We start from the raw sequence: 24,290 nt of genomic DNA on the forward strand, positions 1-24,290 counted from the left end.
CACTAGATGACTTGATGTACTATTGCGTATACAGACTAAGCAATATGTACCTAAACTTTGCAATATGATTAGACAACAGGAAAATAGATAAGATTCTTCTCTAGGAATTACAGAATATCCATTTTACAGTATTAAGAATGTAATATTATATGAAAGAGAAAAGTTTTAATTCAGTAAATTAAATGAAAATATATAGCATTTTCTGAAAAATATGGAAAAGCAAAGACATGTTACTTCAACTGCTTGGATACCTTTTAGTCTACAATCACATTTTATTTTTGTATAAGAGACACACAGGTGCAATTCTCCAGTACAATTGGCTGGGGGAGAAGGAAAAAATGCGACAACTTAGTTTCCTCTTACATCCGCCATCAGGATCACCCCCACCATAGTAGAGTACAGCATTTCTGAAATGAAACCTAAACTGCTACTTTGGTACTTTAACAGAGCAGATTATTTGACATGGCCTCAGTTATTGTTAATTACTTATTACTTCTGTGACTCAAAAAGCAACACTGGCTGCTGCCTAATGTAATGGATTAGTAATACTTCCACCACATCATAAATGAGCATGGTGCTTTACTATTCCTAAAGAACAATTCCAAGACTCCCTCTGGATCAAGCAGAGGCCAAAACTATGAAGTCAAACCAAATCCTGAATTTTGAAATACTTCAACTCCTCCAGGAGTTAGGGAAGTGTTATTACCATTGTAGAAGGCATTGATGAGACCTTATCTGGAATATTGAGTGCAATTCTGGTCTCCAATGTTTAAGAAAGATGAATTCAAACTGAAACAGGTGCAGGGAAGGACTAGTAGGATAATTAGAGGAATGGAGAACCTGTCTTAGGAGAGGAAACTTAAGGAGTTTTGGTTGTAGATAAGATAAGATTGCTGTATATAAATACATCAGAGGACCAAACACTAGCGAGGAAGGGGAGTTATTTAAGTTAAGAGACAATGTAGGCACAAGAACAAATGGATATAAACTGTCCATCAACAACTTTAGGCTTTAAATTAGACTAAGGTGTCTGTGAAGTTCTGGAACAGCCGTCCAAGGAGACCAGTGGGGGCAAAAAAACGCAACAAACACAAAAACCCCTAACTTGTTTCAAGACTGAGCTCAATAACTTTATGGAAAGGATGGCATGATGAAGTTGCCTACAATGGCATATGGCCCATATGCGACACATGGGAAAGAATTCTCTGTAGAAACTCAGAGCCCTCCCCATTTAGCATCCCAGAGATGGGATGTTAAATGGGGAGGGCTCTGAGTTTCTACAGAGAATTCTTTCCCATGTGTCTGGCTGGTGGGTCTTACCCATATGGTCTAGGTCAGTGGTCCCCAATGCAGGGCCTGCGGGCGGGCGCCATGGCACCCGCTGGGGCATCTATCTGTGCCCATATACTGGCTGGCGGACAAGCATCCACCGAAATGCCGCTGAAAAGCGTCAACGTTAAGAGGCGTCGCCGCCGAAAATCAGCGGCATTTCGGCGGCAACGCCTCTTGACGTTGACACTTTTCGGCGGATGCTTGTCCATCGCCACAGTCCTCGGTAGCTTGTTGTCTGGCGCCCGCCAGACGAAAAAGGTTGGAGACCACTGGTCTAGGTCTAGAACACCATATTTGGGACTGGAAAGAAATTTTCCCCAGGTCAGATTGGTTGAGACCCAGGCATGTTTTTTTTTCCCCTTCCTCTGCAGCAAGGGGCATGCATCATTGGCTGGCGTGACCTAGAGTAAATGGTGGATTCTCCATAACTTGGAAGTCTTTAAATCAAGATTTGAGGATTTCAGTAATTCTGCCAAAGTTTATGGGTCTATAACAGGAGAGGGTGGGTGAGTTGGTGGCCTACGATATGCCAGAGGTCAAAACGGATGACCACGACGGCCCCTTCTGACTTTAGAGCAGTGATGCTCAAACTTTTTCCTCCCCCACGGACAACTTGAAAATTGCTGAGGGTCTAGGCGAACCACTTAATGATCTTTCTAAATGTTGTTTGTACCATTAGTTAACTATTCTAAAGCGCTTTTATCTAAAGCGCTATATAAAAAAAACCTTAATAAACATTTTTTTCCTTCTACAAATAAAAGCACACAACTCATATTTTAATATCAATAGTCTTACTTTTCTAATGCGATGGATGTGCCCTCTCCGCTGGGGCTGGAAAGGAGTGGGGGGTCTCTCCCCCACCACAGCAGCCAGAGAGCTAAGGCTGGGAAGGAGGGTGGGGGGGTCTCTCCCCAGCAGTTGCAGCCCTGTAGCTGGGGAAAGTTGCCTCTTTCTCTGGCCGCCACAGCCCTGCACATCTCAAATTCCCCCCACCCTGTCTTCTCACCCAACTTCCCCCTCCCATCTACCTCTATTCTCCCCAAGGTCACCACCTCACCTTACATGTGCATCTTCTCCAGGGTCCAGGCACCTAATTAGTGGAGCCACGCCTGCACGGCTCCACTAATTAGGTGGGTGGCCATTCATTCTCGTGTGCGGCTGCCCAGACGCGCATCTTAGAGGGAACTATCGGCGGACCACCTGAATGGATCTCGTGGACCACTGGTGGTCCACAGACCACAGTTTGAGAACCTCTGCTTTAGAGTCTACAAGGTTTCTCTGTTGCAAGATTCTTTTGGGATACAGACCTTTTTCAAGGGCGGAATCAATTTTTTCTACTGAAATCACCTCTGCTAATTCATGCCAGAATGGCTCAAGATTCATTGACACTTTTTCAGGAGAAAATATCTGATATTGTGTGCTGCCCCAACTTTATTTCATTGGTCTTCTTGGTCTCGTGAAAAATTTTATCCTTAAATTTCAACAGCCGCTTTCAATGGATTATCTGATCCTTAGACTTTGCCCCAGACAAATAACGAGTGGAGCAGGCAACTTCTGCTATGCAGTCTAAATCCTACATGGTGAGCAACCTGGCTTGTTCCAGTGGAGGGTGGCAGAGGAGATAAGTTTCATTCTGTGGAAGCACTCATCTGGAGGAACCAATTGGCACTCCGGTCTAACGGGGAGACTGCTTATTCCATGTCCTGTCCAAACTGAAGCTGGGAAAGACAGAGAGGGAGAAGCCAACAGAAGAAAAGTGTGAGAGGTTCCCTCCCCTCAAAAACAGGTACCTAGAAGACTAGTCAGAGCATTTGTGAAACAGACTGGGAGAGAGAGTGTGCAGAATAGGGACTCTGGTTCCCTAAATGAAACCTTGTGGAAGAGGGGAAATACTCCTGACCACACTTCCTACCAGTGTCTGTAGAACTTGGGAGGAAGGGAAAGGAGGTTTTTTTTATCCAACCCCTCTAAAAAATAGATATGATTTCCTTGAAGGCAGAGTTTAATAGGATTACATTGAAATAATTGAACTGGGATGAGTAAAAGGGTTTCCCTCTACCCCTGTGCACAGAAGCTAAACTGTGTGCCCATATCTGCAGATGGCCTTGGCTGGTTCCTCCTCTCAGCACTTACATTCAACAGTGATGGGTGTTACAGATAGCCCTACAACAGATGAAGAGGAGTTTTAGAGACAGTAGAGGCAGAAGGAACTTGGTGTTGATGGGAATATGCCAGGTCTGCAGATTTTGCACCTGCAGGAATAGCTAGTGCTACTAGGAGATCAACTATCTGTGTAGCATCTCTACAGTGGGCAAAACAGAGAAAGACTCGGACTCCAGACAGATTGCGTGAAAGACATGGGAGTGAAAATCTTCAGGGCAAAAACTACTTGTTATTAGAAGAGAGCAGTCAGATTGGGTGCATCCCCTTCAGAGAAAGCTCTATAGCTATCATTGTTTAAAATTCCATTTTGAGATCTGTCTGAAGAGATCTCGTGTCAATTTTTAAAAGTCTCAAAGCAAATGTTTCTGTTTTCCAAAAAGTAATGTTCTATATTAACTAAATTCTAAATATTCTATGCAGCCCCAGAGAGAAAAAGAAAAAAAAGTTAGACAAATTCTGAAGTTCCAAAGAAGATGATTATGTTTTAGACACATCCCATGCAAATGAGAAAACTGGTCAATTATACTTTCAAAAATTAAAGTACCGTATTCAAGTAATTTTACTTACCAAATCCATCTATATCTAGATTCTTATCAACAACAACATCTAGCAGCGAGTCCCCAACTTTCCCTTCAGCTGTTAGTTTGTCCCCATCACGGTTTATGAAGTGGACAGTTACTTTATCTTCTGAGCTGGAAAATAAAAGCACATCCATGTTAATTATTACTAAAGCATGTAATGTGACTGGCAGAAGAATTTTAGAGCTTTATGGTAGTCTACCAATTTTAAAGAAGCACCAATAAAACACTAAACATTACCAAAAGTTTTTAGCACAAAAACCCAAAGAAATAATTACGTTTGTAAACTCCTCATGACAGAGTAAGTATTTCCCACTACATCTTGTTCAGTGCTGAGTGCACTAACATAAGAAATAAGGAACAGCAGCTAAGGTTTGTGTTTTGTCATGATGAATGATAGAGAGGGAAAGAGTATTAGATCCTGAATTTCCCTTTTTTCCATAAAAGTTAGAGCTATTTTATTTCAGACACAGGTTAACTGACAAAATCCCATCATTGAACACCACTTTCAAAACAGAGGATATGCAAAGAGTGGCCCAGGACAGACAGTCACTGCCGACACATGACATCTGATGGTCTGGAAAGGCTTCAGAAGTACATCAACTGAATTGTTTACTAAATTCCAAATAGTTATATCTGTGCAACCCCAATGACAGCAATATGGTTGCACAGGTGTCTGCAATAACTTTTTTTTTTTTAAACCACTAATGATGTGCAAGAAAGAACACACCTTAATTTTGGGTTTGCAGGGTTGACAGGAAAAAAAAAAGTTCTTATTTGTAAGATTAGCATTTCAATAAAAAATAAAGATAACAACTAGGAATTCAAGAATACCATTTTAAAGTCACTTCTAAAGAGCAGAACCATACTTCAAGGATTATCAATCAAACCAAAACGATCAGATTCTTCACTGGATGTCCTGCTATTTTATTTTGTGTACATGTGTGAGCATGTACATGCATGTCAACTAGTAAACAGAATTATCCTTGGACTGGCAACAGGATTGCTCCCACCAGCAAAAAGACAGACCAATACAATGTTTGCTTTAAAATTACATCTAGCTTCAAGAAACTAAATCCAAGTATTACCTCTAGTGCATACAGGTTCTGGATGACCTGCCATGTACAATAATTACCAATCTTGTAAATGAAGCCAGTCCATAAGAAGTCTAACCTGCACAGCCAATGCTAAACAAAATTATGAAAGTTTTCATACTGAAAGTTACATTTTTTGAGGGAAAAGTATTTTAATATTCTTCACAAAAATTATTTACTATACAATTAGACTAAAACTTTAAGTGCCTTAATGACGACTAAATTAAATCAAACATTTTGAAACAGGGCATAAAATGATATATTTAGAAGTACCCTTATAAACTTTTATTTTAAAAAAATACAAGTATGTTTCTTGAGAAAGAGTTATTATATTTGCCATAACTAAAAAAAACTTTGGCAGCAATATGTGGCATGATTCATTATAAAGCCATGTTCAGTTCTTGTCAAATATTCCCTCAGTCCATTTTCCAGAAGATAGCCACAAGCTACCTTCAAGAACAATGAATTAATCCAAAAAAATATAAATCAGTGACAAAAGACTGACCTCGTTAATCTGCAAAATTCAAGTGAAGCATGTACTACATTAACTTGAGTGTGGTTTCTGAATTTCTGGACATAAAAGTTGTTTAGCTTTAAGAATACAGACGGGCATATGTTCTGGCAGACAAAGCATGTTTCAATCTATTTGGAATACTTTTTTATCCCAGCAGGTGAAGGAGATACAGATCTGATTGCTTTTACGGAACTACTTTGTAAGTGTGCTAAATGTAAAATATTATTTATTCAGAGTGCCCACAGCATGCCAGGCCATCTAGAATGGATATATTCTCTGCCCTTAAGTGCTCAAAATCCAACAGCAGACATGATGCAACAAGTGTGAGAGATAAACAATAGTTGGGTAAGTCATAGGTTGGCTGGATAGAGGTTACAAAAATAAAAAATTAGGCTTAAGTTATGTAGGCTTCTTGCTCCAAAATATGCACAAAATCTTTCAAGGAAAAGTGCTCCCTTAAACAAAACTCTCATTCATCCTTCCATGGTCACTATCCAACCATCTTCTGTTCCATCCCTCCCCCGCACCCTGCCCAAAAAAACAAAAAACAAAAAACCACACCATCAAAAGGAAGGGTAGAAATGCCTTTGGATGCCTGCACAGTTTTTCAGCAGCTCCAGCTGTGGTCAGAGCAGTTTCTGGCTCCTACAGGTCTGGCCCTGCACCTGGGAGATGTTCTTCCATTCAGGCCACACGGCTATAAGGCATTAAGCCTCTGAAGAACATCATAGAATCATAGAATCTCAGGGTTGGAAGGGACCTCAGGAGGTCATCTAGTCCAACCCCCTGCTCAAAGCAGGACCAAACCCAACTAAATCATCCCAGCCAGAGCTTTGTCAAGCCTGACCTTAAAAACCTCTAAGGAAGGAGATTCCACCACCTCCCTAGGTAATCCATTCCAGTTCTTCACCACCCTACTAGTGAAAAAGTTTTTCCTAATGTCCAACCTAAACCTCCCCCTCTGCAACTTGAGACCATTACTCCTTGTTCTGTCATCTTCTACCACTGAGAACAGTCTAGATCCATCCTCTTTGGAACCCCCTTTCAGGTAGTTGAAAGCAGCTATCAAATCCCCCCTCATTCTTCTCTTCTGCAGACTAAACAATCCAGTTCCCTCAGCCTCTCCTCATAAGTCATGTGCTCCAGCCCCCTAATCATTTTTGTTGCCCTCCGCTGGACTCTCTCCAATTTATCCACATCCTTCTTGTAGTGTGGGGCCCAAAACTGGACACAGTACTCCAAATGAGGCCTCACCAGTGCTGAGTAGAGGGGAATGATCACATCCCTCGATCTGCTGGAAATGCCCCTACTTATACAACCCAAAATGCCATTAGCCTTCTTGGCAACAAGGGCACACTGTTGACTCATATTCAGCTTTTCGTCCACCGTAACCCCTAGGTCCTTTTCTGCAGAACTGCTGCCCAGCCATTCGGTCCCTAGTCTGTAGCAGTGCATGGGATTCTTCCGTCCTAAGTGCAGGACTCTGCACTTGTCCTTGTTGAACCTCATCATATTTCTTTTGGCCCAATCCTCTAATTTGTCTAGGTCCCTCTGTATCCTATCCCTACCCTCCAGCGTATCAACCACTCCTCCCAGTTTAGTGTCATCTGCAAACTTGCTAAGGGTGCAGTCCACACCATCCTCCAGATCGTTAATGAAGATATTGAACAAAACCGGCCCCAGCACCGACCCTTGGGGCACTCCACTTGATACCGGCTGCCAACTAGACACGGAACCATTGATCACTACCCGTTGAGCCCGACCATCTAGCCAGTTTTCTATCCACCTTACTGTCCATTCATCCAGCCCATACTTCTTTAACTTGCTGGCAAGAATACTGTGGGAGACTGTATCAAAAGCTTTGCTCAAGTCCAGAAATAGTACATCCACTGCTTTCCACTCATCCACAGAGCCGGTTATCTCATCATAGAAGGCAATTAGGTTAGTCAGGCATGACTTGCCCTTGGTGAATCCATGCTGACTGTTCCTGATCACTTTCCCCTCCTTTAAGTGGTTCAGGATTGATTCCTTGAGGACCTGTTCCATGATTTTTCCAGGGACTGAGGTGAGACTGACTGGCCTGTAGTTCCCTGGATCTTCCTTCTTCTCTTTTTTAAAGATGGGCACTACATTAGCTTTTTTCCAGTCGTCCGGGACCTCCCCCGATCGCCATGATTTTTCAAAGATAATGGCCAATGGCTCTGCAATCTCATCGGCCAACTCCTTTAGCACCCTCGGATGCAGCGCATCCGGCCCCATGGACTTGTGCTCGTCCAGCTTTCCTAAATAGTCCCGAACTACTTCTTTCCCCACAGAGAGCTGGTCACCTCCTCCCCATACCATGCTGCAGAGTGCAGCCGTCTGGGAGCTGGCCTTGTCTGTGAAGACAGAGGCAAAAAAAGCATTGAGTACACTAGCTTTCTCCACATCCTCTGTCACGAGGTTCCCTCCCTCATTCAGCAAGGGGCCCACACTTTCCTTGACTTTCTTCCTGTTGCTAACATACTTAAAGAAACCCTTCTTGTTACTCCTAACATCTCCAGCTAGCTGCAATTCCAAGTGTGATTTGGCCTTCCTAATTTCACACCTGCAACATCCCGACGTCAGGCTGGTAAAATTCCTGCTTGGCTTAGCATTTCTGCTGCTCAGAAGAGACCCCTAGGCAAGTATCAGTTTTCCTGTCTGCTGGACTGAGACAACAGGGGAAATTGGGAGTGGGTTGCATACAGCATTAAGCTTCCAGTCAGCAAGTAGAATTGCCAGAAGGGCTAAATGGGAGAGGAGCAAAGAAAATTGGGCAACCAATTAGAGGGGAACAGGGGCGTGTGCAGGAATAAAAAAATTGACGGCTCTTGTGGGGGCACATTTTGTGCCCCTGAGTGGCCCCACGGCCAGAGGAACTCTGTGCCCCCCGCTGATCACTGGGGGGCCCACACCATTGCTTGCCCCCCCTTGTGCATGCCCCTGGAGGGGAGAGGACCAAAAGGGGGTGGGGAGCGCAGCGCTTTAAAGATAACATAGGTATGTCACTAGTCAGCGGGGAGGATGGTGAACTCAGCATATGTTGGCCACATAAGTAACGTCTTGTGAGAAGGGAGACAGGCCAAGGAAAGGCCCTATGCTGAACTGAACATGTCTGAAGCCATCTCAGTTTGAATGCCTCACCTGTTAGTAGTAAATGAGGCAGGGAGAGACTGCGTCTGGGGTTTTTAGCTACAGATATGAAATTAATCGTTTTTGTCAAAGATTCACACTAGCTCAATTTGCCAACAAACTGGAGGACACTGTATAAAAATTATGATTCTATTACCTGCTGCAGCAGCAAAACAGTTTAACTTGATTTTAGTAGGAAGATAAGGTATTAGAAGCTATTGCAATCTTTTGCGATCACAATCTTAACTACCACTATAAACAGGTCCAGGCCATTTCCTTTCCAAATTAGTCAGACTTACACACTAAGACCTCAATCCTAAAAAGATGTATGTATATGCTTCACTTTGAAGTCTATGGGACTACTCACATGTTCAAAGTGAAACATATGTGTAAATCATCACAGGATTGCAGCCCATTTTAAAACACATCTTTATAAACAGTTACATACAGATTTGGTGGATTTAAAAGAATTGAAAAGATGTATGGGAGCCTTTTGCGTGAAAACCCTCATCCTGAATTAGTAGAGGAAAGGCCCTGGGACAAGTAAAGTACATGGCTCAGAAAAAAAAATAAGGGGTATTAAATATATAAACAATTTCAGCATTCATAGAAGGATAAATACCTGTGGGTTTCATATCAGAAAGATAAACGGTTTTGTACAGTTTGCAAAAAGCAGGAGAAGCTTTCTGATAAAGTGCAGTCCCCCTGTAAATAAGTATTAGACTTCTTATTCCCCACACATACATAAGCAAGCTGCTCATGTGAAACACACAGAAATAGAAATGTGTCAATTTGCCTACAAGAAGCTATTAGATTGATCCATAAAATACAGCTTAAGGAAAGAAATAAAATGCTATTTTGTTTAGCAGCTTATTCATTTGAAATTTAAACATTTGAATTTTAGAAATGTTGAATTTTAGAAATGTATTCTTTAGCTTTCAAGCCAAAAGTGATCAAAGATTCAAACCAATCTATATTAACACCGACGAAGTGAAAGACTGCAGAAAGGCAACTGCAAAACCAGTAAGGAAACACTGAAAATGGCTGATAGAAAGATAGATCTGTCACTCTCCTTGCTGATTGATCTACAACTGAGCGCATACATCAGATTTGGGCAGGACAGTAATTTTATATCCTCATGGATTGTATTTTCTAAAAGGACAACCTACCCTAAATTCTCAATTACTGAGAGACAATCTTCATTCATTGATATATGTGCTTTCCATAACCAACAATGTATAACTTTTCATGAGTGATGTACCTGAATACTTGGATGCCAATATCTAAACTGCATTCTTAAATTTACTCACCAAAATATGGGTTAATGCTCATTATGCACTATATGTATCTTATCACTTTAAAAACAAACTTTGTATTTGTGGATAATTAAGCACTATACCCAGATGTACAGAAACTTTTCTTGGCCTGTGTATTATGTAATTTTAACATTAGCTTTAATAATTTTTTTAAATTTCTTTGCTGACGTAGAGTTGGAAGCGGACGCAGCTGATGGTATCGCAAAGGAAATAAGAACAGTTTTAGGAACTTTAGGGATCATGGTAGAAGATAAAAACTGGTTGGTTTGAATTTAGATGGCATAACAGTGAATGTAGGCTGTGTAACAGGAGTGTTCTCTAATTGATCAGCAATGTAACAACGAAACAACGTTAACCGGGATGTGAGGAGTTACTGTTTATCTTGGATATTGCTTTAGAGCCAAACCTCGGACTCCTTTCCCAGACAGAACTCTCACTGAGCTCAGTACAACTTGTACCATGACAGAGGTTGAGTAAAGACTACATGGCAGATTTAGTGAGGATCCGTGAAATGGGAGCACCCAGTTTCGGACATGATGCATTTTCTTCAGGCTTTTTGATGAACACCTTGTATAAAATTCAAGAATTAAAGTTAGCTTAAATTTGGTTAAGGAGAAATATATATGTTGTAACGACGGCACCAATCAGCAAGTAAAATAAGGCAGTGAGAATAATAAGCAGTATGGCTGTCAAGTGATTATATAAATAGTATTTTTGTTTAAAAGCGCAATTAATCACGAATATTTTTTTTTAAATATTTTTGGATGTTTTCCACATTTTCAAATATATCGATTTCAATTACAACACAGAATACAAAGTGTACAGTTCTCACTTTATATTTTTATTATAAATATTTGCACTGTAAAAATAAAAAATAGTATTTTTAATTCACTTAATACAAGTACTGCAGTGCAATCTCTGCATCATGAAAGTTGAACTTACAAATGAAGAATTACGTAAAAAAAACTGCATTCAAAAACAAAAATTTAAATCTTCAGAGCCTACAAGTCCACTCAGTCCTACTTCTTGTTCAGCCAATCGCTCAGACAAAACAAGTTTGTTTACATTTGCAGGAGATAATACTGCCCGCTTCTTGTTTACGTCACCTGAAAGTGTTGTAGCCGGTGTTGCAAAATGTGCTAAAGATTCATATGCCCCGTTCATGCTTCAATCACTATTCCAGAGGACATGCATCTATGCTGATGATGGGTTCTGTTTGATAACAATCGAAAGCAGTGCAGACCGACACATGTTCATTTTCATCATCTGAGTCAGATGCCACCAGCAGAAAGTTAATTTTCTTTTTTGGTGGTTCAAGTTCTGTAGTTTCTGCATCAGAGTGTTGCTCTTTTAAGACTTCTGAAAGCATGCTCCACACCCCAAACTGATCAGATTTTGAAAGGCACTTCAGATTCTTAAATCTTGGGTCGAGTGCTGTAGTGATCTTTAGAAATCTCACATTGGTACCTTCTTTGCGTTTTGTCAAATCAGCAGTGAAAAAAAGTGTTCCTAAGACGGACAACATGCTGGGTCATCATCCAAGACTGCTGTAACATGAAATATGACAGAATGCAGGTAAAACACAGCAGGAGACATACAATTCTCCAAGGAGTTCAGTCACAAATTTAATTGACACTTTCGTTTAAAAAAAAAAAAAAAAAAAGTGCCATCAGCATGGAAACATGTCCTCTGGAATGGTGGCCAAGCATGAAGTGGCATACGAATGTTTGGCATACCTGGCAACGTAAATAACTTGCAATGCCAGCTACAAAAGTGCCATGCAAACATCTGTTATCACTTTCAGGTGACATTGTAAAGAAGAAGCGGGCAGCAGTATCTCCCGTAAATGTAAACAAATTTGTTTCTTTTAGCAATTGGCTGCACAAGAAGTAGGACTGAATAGATTTGTAGGCTCTAAAGTTTTACATTGTTTTGTTTTAGAGTGCAGTTATGTAACAAAAAAGAAATCTACATTTGTAAGTTGCACTTTCAGGATAAAGAGATTGCACTACAGTACTTGTATGAGGTGAATTAAAAAATACTATTTATCATTTTTACAGTGCAAATATTTGCACTAAAAATATAAAGTGAGTACTGTACACTTTGTATTCTGTGTTATAATTGAAATAAATATATTTGAAAATGTAGAAAAACATCCAAAATATTTAATAAATTTCAATTGGTATTCTATTGTTTAACAGTGCGATTAAATCTACAATTAATTAGTTAGTTAAAAAGTTAACTGTGATTAATCAATAGCCCTAATAAGCAGTATTACTTGTAGTGTGGGAAGGATGTATGGTTTCAAAAGTAACTAATAAAATAAAGAGCTGTGTGATGAAGCGGGGAATTTGTTTGTATGAATGCTGTATGTGACTCAAGTTTCCTCTACGTGCATGTTTAATGAGGTGGTAGGAAAGGGTGTTTATTGATGCAGAGGACCAAGTGTGTGGTTCCGCATAGCAGCCTGGACCCAGACAGCCTGGACACTTTGTAACTTAGCAACTGATGGCCCGAAGGCCTACTCCATCTTGCGAGCCAGCCAGTTTTGACCAGTGGAAAAACTCAGGGCTGAAGAGAGACACCCCAGGTGATCGGTTTGCCCAGAAAAGACAAAGGACAGAGGAGGGGCCCTGGAAGTGATATAGTGTGGGCCACTGGAAGGAGTGGTCACTTCTGGACTGGGACAAAGAGCAGCCTGAGCCCACCTGGATGTTGGAAAGTCCTATTTGGACTATGCTGAGACTTTCTATGCTCAAGGTCCCTGGGAACTTTCTGTGCTGTGTTCCAGATGTGCAATACACTCTTCTTGTTTAACTTGGGGTAGAGTCATTCCAGTCTAGAAGTCAGGGTTGCAGTGCTCCCTCTGTGTGTGGAGGCCCCCCCAGGGGGTCCAGAGCGAGTGGACTCTCAGAGGAGGGCTCACAGAGACAGACAGGCCTGTTGAAGGCTCAGAGGTGTAGTTCCAGAAGGCAGTGAACCCTAGGGCTAAGCCCTGAGAGAGTGACACTCCAGAGAAGGGTTGTCACACAGACAGTGAGGAGCTGAAAGAGCACTGTCCCTGTGATTCGGTGACAAGCTGCAGTAACAAGACAAAGAAAAAGTGTCTTAAAAGAAACAAGCCCAAACCTCCCCACTGTTCTGCTGGTAAGCAAGGAGAGGGACAGGAGAAGATAAGAAAGGAAAAGCCTTTGTGTTAGGATATAGATATTCAGGCCTGTCTGCAAAGGCCTATACTTTAAGAATGTAGGTGTATTCTTATCACCTAGCTAGTTATAGAGATATAAAGGAAAGAATCAAAATCACTGTCTGCCAGTGTAAGGGCCTTCTCTTACTGTGACAGTCTGAGGCCTGGTTCTTAGGCTAAGGCCTTCAGCTAAGTAGCAAAGGCAGCCATAAACTGGGAAGTGTATGGTCACATCCTCACATTCCAAACTAGTCACACTGAAATAAGGTGCTATTGGGCTGTTAGGAATACAATCCTGTCCTGGTATTCCTATCACCGCCAGAGAAAGGGAAGAGCCTAGAAGATGTAAAAGGAAACAGTTTGATAGCATCCTGTCTGGCAAGAACTCACTTATCAATAGCTGGGATGTGAAATCCTCATTTCTGTATTGCTCTAATCACTGTAGTCTCCACTTCTCTATTGTTTGTCTGTATAATCTCTGTCTGTGATTGTTTCTGTCTGCTGTATAATTAATTTTGTTGGGTGTAAACCAATTAAGGTGGTGGGATATAATTGGTTAAATAATCATGTTACAATGTTAGGACTGGTTAGTTAAATTTCAGTAAAATGACTGGTTAAGGTATAGCTAAGCAGAACACAAGTTTTACTATATAGTCTGCAGTCGATCAGGAAGTAAGGGGGAGAATGGGGATGGGGGAATTGGGATCATGTTTTGCCAAGGGGGGGAAATGGGAACAGGAACAGGGACACAGGCAAGGCTCAGTGGTGTCAGAGCTGGGAAGGGGACACGAAGGAAGGAAACTGGAATCATGTTTGCTGGAAGTTCACCCCAATAAACATCAAATTGTTTGCGCCTTCAAACTTCGGGTATTGTTGCTCTCTGTTCATGCGAGAAGGACCAGGGAAGTGAGAGGGTGAAGGAATAAGCCCCCTAACACTTGGGAAGAAAGGAGGCTGTAAAACTTATCTGGATTAAGACTGGAAATAAGGTGAATTGTCTCAAAGTGTATAAAAAAGTAAACTCCTAAAGGGTTCATTGCTAATACCTGCCTGTTCACACTGTAACCGACCAATATGGGACTAAGGACCCCTGAGTTTAGCCCATTTGTAAGTATCTTGATCAAATGCTTATACATGTTTTGTTACTGTTTGGATGTAGTAAATTGCTTATTAATCAATCTTTTTTGGCATGTTTAGAGCAATTGTATGAATACCATTTGGCCTTTAGATTTAATAAAGGAATTTATGGTTAAATTAGTGTTTGGTGGTTTCCCATATCAATAATTTCAAATATAAATAATTCTGACATTTTGGCAACTGCAGCATAACCCTCAACATTAATTTCACTTGCTCAGAGTAAAGGGGTAGCGACCTATGCTCTAGGGCCAGTATAGAATTCTCTCCTAAAAAGAGAAATTCAATAAAGTAAGGGGAATATAAGAAGGTACTTTGGATACCTAAGCACCACTGAATGCCACTGAAATTTTAGAAGCAGAAGACCCATGGGAGATCACGGAGACAAATATGAATGCTGTCTTCTTAAAGTTAAAGAAAGCACAGACTAAGGCAGCGATGTTACAGAGATTGTACAGTATTTGCTGGTTAAGTCTTTCCAGTAAAGTGCACCATCTTGAAGAATGAGTGGAGGGGCCCAAAATAAGCTCAGTGCAGCTGAGAGAAAACGGCTGATGAATGTGTGTCACTTTGGTAGACAAGTAAGTGATTAAAGGAAAGAGTGAGGAGTTAAAAGTAGCTTTTCAGAAATTAACAGTTCAGAGAGTTTGGAGGGAATTGAACAGTCGGGAGTTGTAGCCATGTTAAAGTGTTATAAGTAGAGAATTCTTGGTTTGATAACAGAAACAAATAATGGCAGTACAAGTTGGTACAGTCACACCAAATAGAACCCTGGTAGTCAAACAAATTATACAAAGAAGTCAGATAGTAGCTACCATCACCGCTACATTTTTGTCCCCAGAAGCCTTTATAGCCATTCTGGAGGAAAAATGGGCCCTTTTCCCAAAGGAATGGTCTTAAATTAAATAAAATCACTAAGAGGAAATAAGGAGTTTCCACTGGAACTTGACTGCCTCCGAATGTACAAGATGGGAATGTAATCTGGGTACAGTTGTATAAAAATAATGAGAGCAGCGCAACGAATGTTAAGCAAAAATAATTTTTTTAATGTAATTACACAAATATATTTATGTAAGGTTTTAAGGACCTGAACCAACACTCCTGGTTTGTAAAACCTTATTTTGTATGTTTAAAATGAATTGACTTTTAAAAAAAAAAAAATGTTCCACTAAAAATCCATTTGAATCTTTCATTCAAAGTTGAAAAGGTGATAGGCACTTTTTGGCAGACATAGCTAGCTAGTGTTGTTTGGCTTTGTTATTTAGCCCTCAATGTACCTCAATGCTTTTATAATGTTCAATATCTTTTAAAATAAGGATCTGAGGACATGGCCATGGTAGGGGTAGCCAGAACCAGGAGAAGGGGAAATGACTCTGGATCCTTCTTTTTTTTTTTTAATAATAAAATAGCAGCCAGGAGCTGCAGGAGACAAATGACAAATTAAAAAGACAGTACCCCTCTGGAGCAATGGCAGGGGTGAGGTGCACAAGAAAAGCACCATTAAGAACACTGAGGTGGCTCTGAGTAATCAGATTGTCACTTCAATAAGGGTACATGAAAAATCTGTAACAAACCTAAAACAAACAGTTAAGCTTCATGTAAAAATATATATGGCTAATAGAATGCTATGCACTTCCCCATGGAATACACAGTGTATACCAGTGATGGGCAACCTGTGGCCCATCAGGGTAATCCGTTTGCGGGCCACCAGACAGTTTGTTTACATTTGCACAGCCACCCGCAGCTCCCAGTGGCCACGGTTTGCCATTCCTCGCCAATGGGAGCTCTGGTAAGTGGCAGCCAGCACGTCCCTGCAGCCAGTGCTGCTTCCTGCCTTACCTAGTTTGGATTCCGTCACAGTATCTTAAATGGGAAATGTAAAGATTGATGCATGATTTGCCACTGGGAGCCCACCAAAATGCTGATGCCACTTATCAGCAACTGATTAAGGTAGCCTGGTGGCCCAATTGTAAAACAGATGTAAAAAAAATGCATGTTAACAATTACCTGATTTGTGCTATAAATAATCCACCAGGAAAAAACAAAACATGGATTTATCCAGGCACAGCACTTCAGGGGTCATCAGGAAAGATTGCAAACAGACTATGTGGAAGAGTTGCCACTTACAAGAAGAGGCAACAAATACTTACTTGTGGTTGTTGATGCATTTACTAAATGGACAGAAGCCTTCCCTACTACAAAAGGCACTGCATCTGTTAACAGCAAAACTATTACTGGAGCATGTCTTTTCTAGCTTTCAGAGTAGCAGCCGTGTTAGTCTGTATCCGCAAAAAAGAACAGGCGTACTTGTGGCACCTTAGAGACTAACACATTTATTTGAGCATAAGCTTTCGTGGGCTACAACCCACTTCTTCGGATGCATAGAATGGAACATAAGAACATAAGAAAGGCCGTACCGGGTCAGACCAAAGGTCCATCTAGCCCAGTATCTGTCTACCGACAGTGGCCAATGCCAGGTGCCCCTGAGGGAGTGAACCTAACAGGCAATGATCAAGTGATCTCTCTCCTGCCATCCATCTCCATCCTCTGACGAACAGAGGCTAGGGACACCATTCTTACCCATCCTGGCTAATAGCCATTTATGGACTTAGCCACCATGAATTTATCCAGTCCCCTTTTAAACGTTGTTATAGTCCTAGCCTTCACAACCTCCTCAGGTAAGGAGTTCCACAAGTTGACTGTGCACTGCGTGAAGAACTTCCTTTTATTTGTTTTAAACCTGCTGCCTATTAATTTCATTTGGTGACCCCTAGTTCTTGTATTATGGGAATAAGTAAATAACTTTTCCTTATCCACTTTCTCAACATCACTCATGATTTTATATACCTCTATCATGTCCCCCCTTAGTCTTCTCTTTTCCAAACTGAAGAGTCCTAGCCTCTTTAATCTTTCCTCATATGGGACCCTCTCTAAACCCCTAATCATTTTAGTTGCTCTTTTCTGAACCTTTTCTAGTGCTAGAATATCTTTTTTGAGGTGAGGAGACCACATCTGTACACAGTATTCGAGATGTGGGCGTACCATGGATTTATATAAGGGCAATAATATATTCTCAGTCTTATTCTCTATCCCCTTTTAATGATTCCTAACATCCTGTTTGCTTTTTTGACCGCCTCTGCACACTGCGTGGACATCTTCAGAGAACTATCCACGATAACTCCAAGATCTTTTTCCTGACTCGTTGTAGCTAAATTAGCCCCCATCATGTTGTATGTATAGTTGGGGTTATTTTTTCCAATGTGCATTACTTTACATTTATCCACATTAAATTTCATTTGCCATTTTGTTGCCCAATCACTTAGTTTTGTGAGATCTTTTTGAAGTTCTTCACAATCTGCTTTGGTCTTAACTATCTTGAGTAGTTTAGTATCATCTGCAAACTTTGCCACCTCACTGTTTACCCCTTTCTCCAGATCATTTATGAATAAATTGAATAGGATTGGTCCTAGGACTGACCCTTGGGGAACACCACTAGTTACCCCTCTCCATTCTGAGAATTTACCATTAATTCCTACCCTTTGTTCCCTGTCCTTTAACCAGTTCTCAATCCATGAAAGGACCTTTCCTTTTATCCCATGACAGCTTAATTTACGTAAGAGCCTTTGGTGAGGGACCTTGTCAAAGGCTTTCTGGAAATCTAAGTACACTATAGATTCCCCCTTGTCCACATGTTTGTTGACCCCTTCAAAGAACTCTAATAGATTAGTAAGACACGATTTCCCTTTACAGAAACCATGTTGACTATTGCTCAAGAGTTTATGTTTTTCTATGTGTCTGACAATTTTATTCTTTACTATTGTTTCAACTAATTTGCCCGGTACCGACGTTAGACTTACCGGTCTGTAATTGCCAGGATCACCCCTAGAGCCCTTTTTAAATATTGGCGTTACATTAGCTAACTTCCAGTCATTGGGTACCAAAGCCGATTTAAAGGACAGGTTACAAACCTTAGTTAATAGTTCCGCAACTTCACATTTGAGTTCTTTCAGAACTCTTGGGTGAATGCCATCTGGTCCCGGTGACTTGTTAATGTTGAGTTTATCAATTAATTCCAAAACCTCCTCTAGTGACACTTCAATCTGTGACAGTTCCTCAGATTTGTCACCTACAAAAGCCAGCTCAGGTTTGGGAATCTCCCTAACATCCTCAGCCGTGAAGACTGAAGCAAAGAATCCATTTAGTTTCTCCGCAATGACTTTATCATCTTTAAGCGCTCCTTTTGAATTTTGATCGTCAAGGGGCCCCACTGGTTGTTTAGCAGGCTTCCTGCTTCTGATGTACTTAAAAAACATTTTGTTATTACCTTTGGAGTTTTTGGCTAGCCGTTCTTCAAACTCCTCTTTGGCTTTTCTTATTACACTCTTGCACTTAAGTTGGCAGTGTTTGTGCTCCTTTCTATTTGCCTCACTAGGATTTGACTTCCACTTTTTAAAGGAAGTCTTTTTATCTCTCACTGCTTCTTTTACATGGTTGTTAAGCCACGGTGGCTCTTTTTTAGTTCTTTTACTGTTTTTCTTAATTTGGGGTATACATTGAAGTTGGGCCTCTATTATGGTGTCTTTAAAAAGGGCCCATGCAACTTGCAGGGATTTCACTTTAGTCACTGTACCTTTTAACTTTTGTCTAACTAACCCCCTCATTTTTGTATAGTTCCCCCTTTTGAAATTAAAGGCCACAGTGTTGGGCAGTTGAGATGTTCTTCCCACCACAGGGATGTTGAATGCTATTGTATTATGGTCACTATTTCCAAGCGGTCCTGCTACAGTTACCTCTTGGACCAGCTCCTGCGCTCCACTCAGGATTAAATCTAGAGTCGCCTCTCCCCTTGTGGGTTCCTGTACCAGCTGCTCCATGAAGCAGTCATTTAAAGTATCGAGAAATTTTATCTCTGCATTTCGTCCTGAAGTGAAATGTTCCCAGTCAATATGGGGATAATTGAAATCCCCCACTATTATTGGGTTCTTAATTTTGATAGCCTCTCTAATTTCCCTTAGCATTTCATCATCACTATTACTGTCCTGGTCAGGTGGTCGATAATAGATCCCTACTGTTATATTTTTACTAGAGCATGAAATTTCTATCCATAGAGACTCTATGGAACCTGTGGATTCGCTTAAGATTTTTACTTCATTTGAATCTACACTTTCTTTAACATATAGTGCCACTCCTACCCCGGAATGATTGTGTCCCATTGATTGCTCTCAGTCCACCAGGTTTCTGTGATGCCTATTATATCTATATCCTCCTTTATCACAAGGCACTCTAGTTCACCCATCTTATTATTTAGACTTCTGGCATTTGTGTACAAGCACTTTAAAAACTTGTCCCTGTTTATTAGCCTGCCTTTTTCTGATGTGCCAGATTCTTTTTTATGTGACTGTTTATCATCTGATCCGGCCCTTACATTATACTTCTCATGCCTCTGCTCCTGACTATAACCTGGAGATTCTCTATCATCAGACTTCCCTATGTCATTGGTACCTACATGTACCATGACCACCGGCTCCTCCCCAGCACTACACATAAGTCTATCTAGATGCCTCGAGAGATCCGCAACCTTCGCACCAGGCAGGCAAGTCACCATACGGTTCTCCCGGTCATCACAGACCCAGCTATCTACATTTCTAATAATCGAATCGCCCATTACTAGCACCTGCCTTTTCCTAGAAACTGGAGTTCCCTCCCCCGGAGAGGCAACCTCAGTGTGAGAGGCAACCCCAGCACCATCTGGAAGGAGGGTCCCAACTACGGGAAGGTTTCCCTCTGCTCCCATTGACTGCTCTACTTCCCTGGGCCCTTCTTCCTCCTCAACAGCACAGGAGCTGTCTAAGCGGAGGTGGGACAATTCTACAGTGTCCCGGAAAGCCTCATCAACATACCTCTCTGCCTCTCTCAGCTCCTCCAGTTCCGCCACCCTGGCCTCCAAAGTCCGTACATGGTCTCTGAGGGCCAGGAGCTCCTTGCACCGACCGCACACATACGCCGCCCGCCCCATATATTGAGGAGATATATATACACATATAGAGAGCATGAAAAGGCGGGAGTTGTCTTACCAACTCTGAAAGGCCAATTAAGTAAGAGAAAAAAAACTTCTGAAGTGATAATCAAGATAGCCCAGTACAGACTGTTTGATAAGAAGTGTGAGAATACTTACAAGGGGAGATAGAGTCAATGTTTGTAATGGCTCAGCCATTCCCAGTCCCTATTCAAGCCTAAATTGATTGGATCTAGTTTGCATATCAATTCCAGCTCAGCAGTTTCTCGTTGGAGTCTGTTTTTGAAGCTTTTCGGTTGCAAAATTGCCACCCACAGGTCTGTCATTGAATGACCAGACAGGTTAAAGTGTTCTCCTACTGGTTTTTGAGTGTTAAGATTCCTGATATCAGATTTGTGTCCATTAATTCTTTTGCATAGAGACTGTCTGGTTTGGCCAATGTACATGGCAGAGGGGCATTTCTGGCACATAGCATATATTACCTTGGTAGATATACAGGTGAATGAGCCCCTGATGGTATGGCTGATGTGATTAGGTTCTATGACGATGTCACTTGAATAGATATATGTGGACAGAGTTGGCATCGGGCTTTGTTGCAAGGATAGGTTCCTGGGTTAGTGTTTTTGTTCAGTGATGTGTGGTTGCTGGTGAGTATTTGCTTTAGGTTTGGGGGTTGTCTGTAAGCGAGGACAGGTCTGTCTCCCAAGATCTGAGAGAGTGAGGGATCATCTTTTAGGATATACTGTAGATCTTTGATGATGTGCTGGAGAGGTTTTAGTCTTTTCTAGGTGGGGAATGCCCCTGACAATAATCAAGGAACAACCTTCACTGAGAAGATAAAGAAAGATGCTTGCATCATACTCGAAACAGAGCAAAAATTTCACATACACTACCATGTCCAAGTTTCTGACTTGGTGGAAAAGACAAACAGATCAAAAAAAAAGTTTAAAAAGGTGGTGTGTGAATTAGGTAAAGACTGGGATGAAAAGTTGCCTTTTATTCTTATGGCTTTAAGAGAGATCTAAAATAAAACAACTGGTGTCTCTCCTGTTACTGTCATGACAGGCAGAGAGATGAGACTCCCTGAACATTTGTTCACTGTCCCCATGCCAAACCTAATGAAGGAAAGGTAGATCACAGAACAATGGGTAAGACAGCTGGGGGAAAATTTAAGACATTTATGTGTATCGCAGAGGAGCAGGGGCAGAATCATGCCAAAACGAGAGTATGCTTTAACAAACAAGCCCAAAATGTAGATTGGCAAGTAGGAGATAGAGTGATGGTGCAGTTAACCCCGGGGGAGGAAGGGGGGTGGAATGGCACCCGTTTTCCAGCCCCTAGGTGTGGAAGCCCCTACTTTATAATACCAGAAACTGCAGGGCTGGCTATTTTGTACTAATAGAAGCAGGATCTAAAAGTGATAAAATGCAGAAACAACAATCCAAGTTTGGGAACATGAGGAAGCCTCTCTCATTGAAGTGATAGCAAGAAGCCCAAGTCAGTTGTGGTGTGAAATAAATAATGCCACTGGGTATTACATACAATTCGGCAAATGGGCTGAAGACAAGCGAAAGCATGGCGATTGTGTAAGGATTGACAATTGTAGTATCAATCCCTATTTAGGGAATAGTATCCTGAATTTTCCATACATGTATGCAAGGTATGCAGGGCATGACACGTTTTGTGTTCCCTGTAAAATGTAATCAAACAATGGCTTATTGATCATTACCCTTTTTGGAATCAGAAAGGTGTGACAAAGCTCTGTCCTTGTCTCCATGGGTCCCGCGTTTCCTGGTGGATTTTGCTAGCCTCAGAGGCTTACTGTGACCCTCCACATAGCCCTTCTCTCTCTCTCTAGAGGCAAGGGTCACAGCTTACTGAGCCATTTTCATCATGAGCCAGCAAGGGAAGCGAGGAGAAGCAACCCTCCCTCACACAGTCTCTGTTGTCTCCTAGTGATTAACCGGGGCGGGGAGTGTGACAGTTGCAGTCTATATGGTTTTAAAAAATATGCTAATAAGTGAATATAATGTAACTGGAATATGCTTCATACAAAAGGTCTCTTCTAAGGTATCATTACAAAGCTTATAATCTACTGAGTGTGATCATCCTATTTGTATAAATGTACCACTCCTGTATCTGAAACAAGAAATATGAAATATAACTGAGGGCCTACTGTAATTATGCAAAGTGTGGGCCATTAATGGTGGTTTGAAATCTTGATGTCCTGGTTAATGGGAGTCAATTGTCTGCAGATGGGTGTGTTTTACCTGTAAGTCTTCCTGTATACCTGTGTGCTGGCAAGTGGGCAATGAAGTCTTGCAGTGACATGTGATCATGTCACCTGAACTGGAATCCATCTTTAACCTGGTGTCTTTCCATTGAGAAGGAGGGGGTGGAAACCCAGAGAGGGACAAAGGATTCCCGCCTTATGCAAAAGATATATAAAGGGGTAGAACAGAACAAAGAGGAGAGAGGAGCCATCATGAAGAATCCCCTAGCTACCACCTGAGCTGGAACAAGAGGTGTACCAGGGGAACGAATTGTGCCGAGGCCTGGAAGGTATCCAGTCTGAGGAAAAGACTTACTGAAGCATCTCTGAGGGTGAGATTATCTGTATTCAGTTTGATTAGACATAGATTTGTGCATTTTATTTTATTTTGCTTGGTGACTTACTTTGTTCTGTCTGTTACTACTTGGAAGCACTTAAATCCTACTTTCTGTATTTAATAAAATCACTTTTTACATATTAACTCAGAGTATGTATTAATACCTGGGGGAGCAAACAACTGTGCGTATCTCTCTATCAGTGTTATAGAGGGTGAACAACTTCTGTTTTACCCTGTATAAAGTTTATGCAGGGTAAACTCATATTTATTTGGGTTTAGACCCCATTGGGAGTTGAGCATCTGAGTGTTAAAGACAGGAACACTTCTGTGAGCTGCTTTCAGGTAAACCTGCAGCTTTGGGGCAAGTAATTCAGATCCTGGGTCTTTGTTGGAGCAGATGGGAGTGTCTGGCTCAGCAAGACAGGGTGCTGGAGTCCTGCGCTGGCAGGGAAAGCAGGGGTAAAAGTAGTCTTGGCACATTGGGTGGCAGCTCCCAAGGGGGTTTCTGTGATCTAACCCGTCTCAGGGAGGGGGAGCCCAGGCCCGCCCTCTACTCCGGGCTCCAGCTCAGGGACCCTAATAGTAGCAGCTATGGTAGCTGACTTTTTGGAAATAGGATGTGTACAATTCCCTAGGCCACTTCCCCACGGCAGTCCCCACTCAATATCTCCTTCACCGTTACCTCAGGGCCTCCTTCCTTGCACCCGATATGGATTTGTACTGCTCTGTTCCTCTAACACCCCGGCTTCCTCCTACAGCTCCTGACACACGCATCTCACTGACTAACTGGCCCCAGGTGTCTTGATTAACCTGAAGCAACTGCCATTTGGTTACCATGGTACCAGGGATTTGTTTAGCCTGGGGCTAACATACCTGTTCCTCACTACTTTACTATAGCCATCTGGCCTCACCCCTTCACAAAGGGTAGAAATAATGGTAGCACAAATATCGGTTATTGAAAAGGAAAATTCAGAATACCCCAAGGTGGAGTCAGGAGTCAGTCATGGATTTGTATTAAGGCCCCTTAAAGAAGTGCTGTACAATAATGTATACATGTACCTGTGTTATTTAACTTGACTTCATTGCATTTGCCAAAAGGATTGTGTCCACCATAGCTTGGCCAATTTTACGGCAAAATGATAAAGGACTATTAGAAAGACTTTGTGACAGAAATGCAGAAGTAAAAGCACTCAA

General features: G+C 41.6%; 1 protein-coding gene across 1 annotated transcript in view; it reads right to left on the reverse strand.

The window, feature by feature from the left end:
• Positions 1-24,290, reverse strand: part of FDX1 (ferredoxin 1) — a 53,550-nt gene that overhangs the window by 25,010 nt on the left and 4,250 nt on the right. The window contains exon 2 of the mRNA XM_045018198.1: positions 4,063-4,187. Within this exon, the coding sequence (XP_044874133.1) occupies positions 4,063-4,187 (125 nt within the window). The remainder of the gene's footprint in view (positions 1-4,062; positions 4,188-24,290) is intronic.

The sequence above is a fragment of the Mauremys mutica genome, chromosome 1 (assembly GCF_020497125.1).
Source record: "Mauremys mutica isolate MM-2020 ecotype Southern chromosome 1, ASM2049712v1, whole genome shotgun sequence".
In the NCBI taxonomy this organism is placed as follows: domain Eukaryota; kingdom Metazoa; phylum Chordata; order Testudines; family Geoemydidae; genus Mauremys; species Mauremys mutica.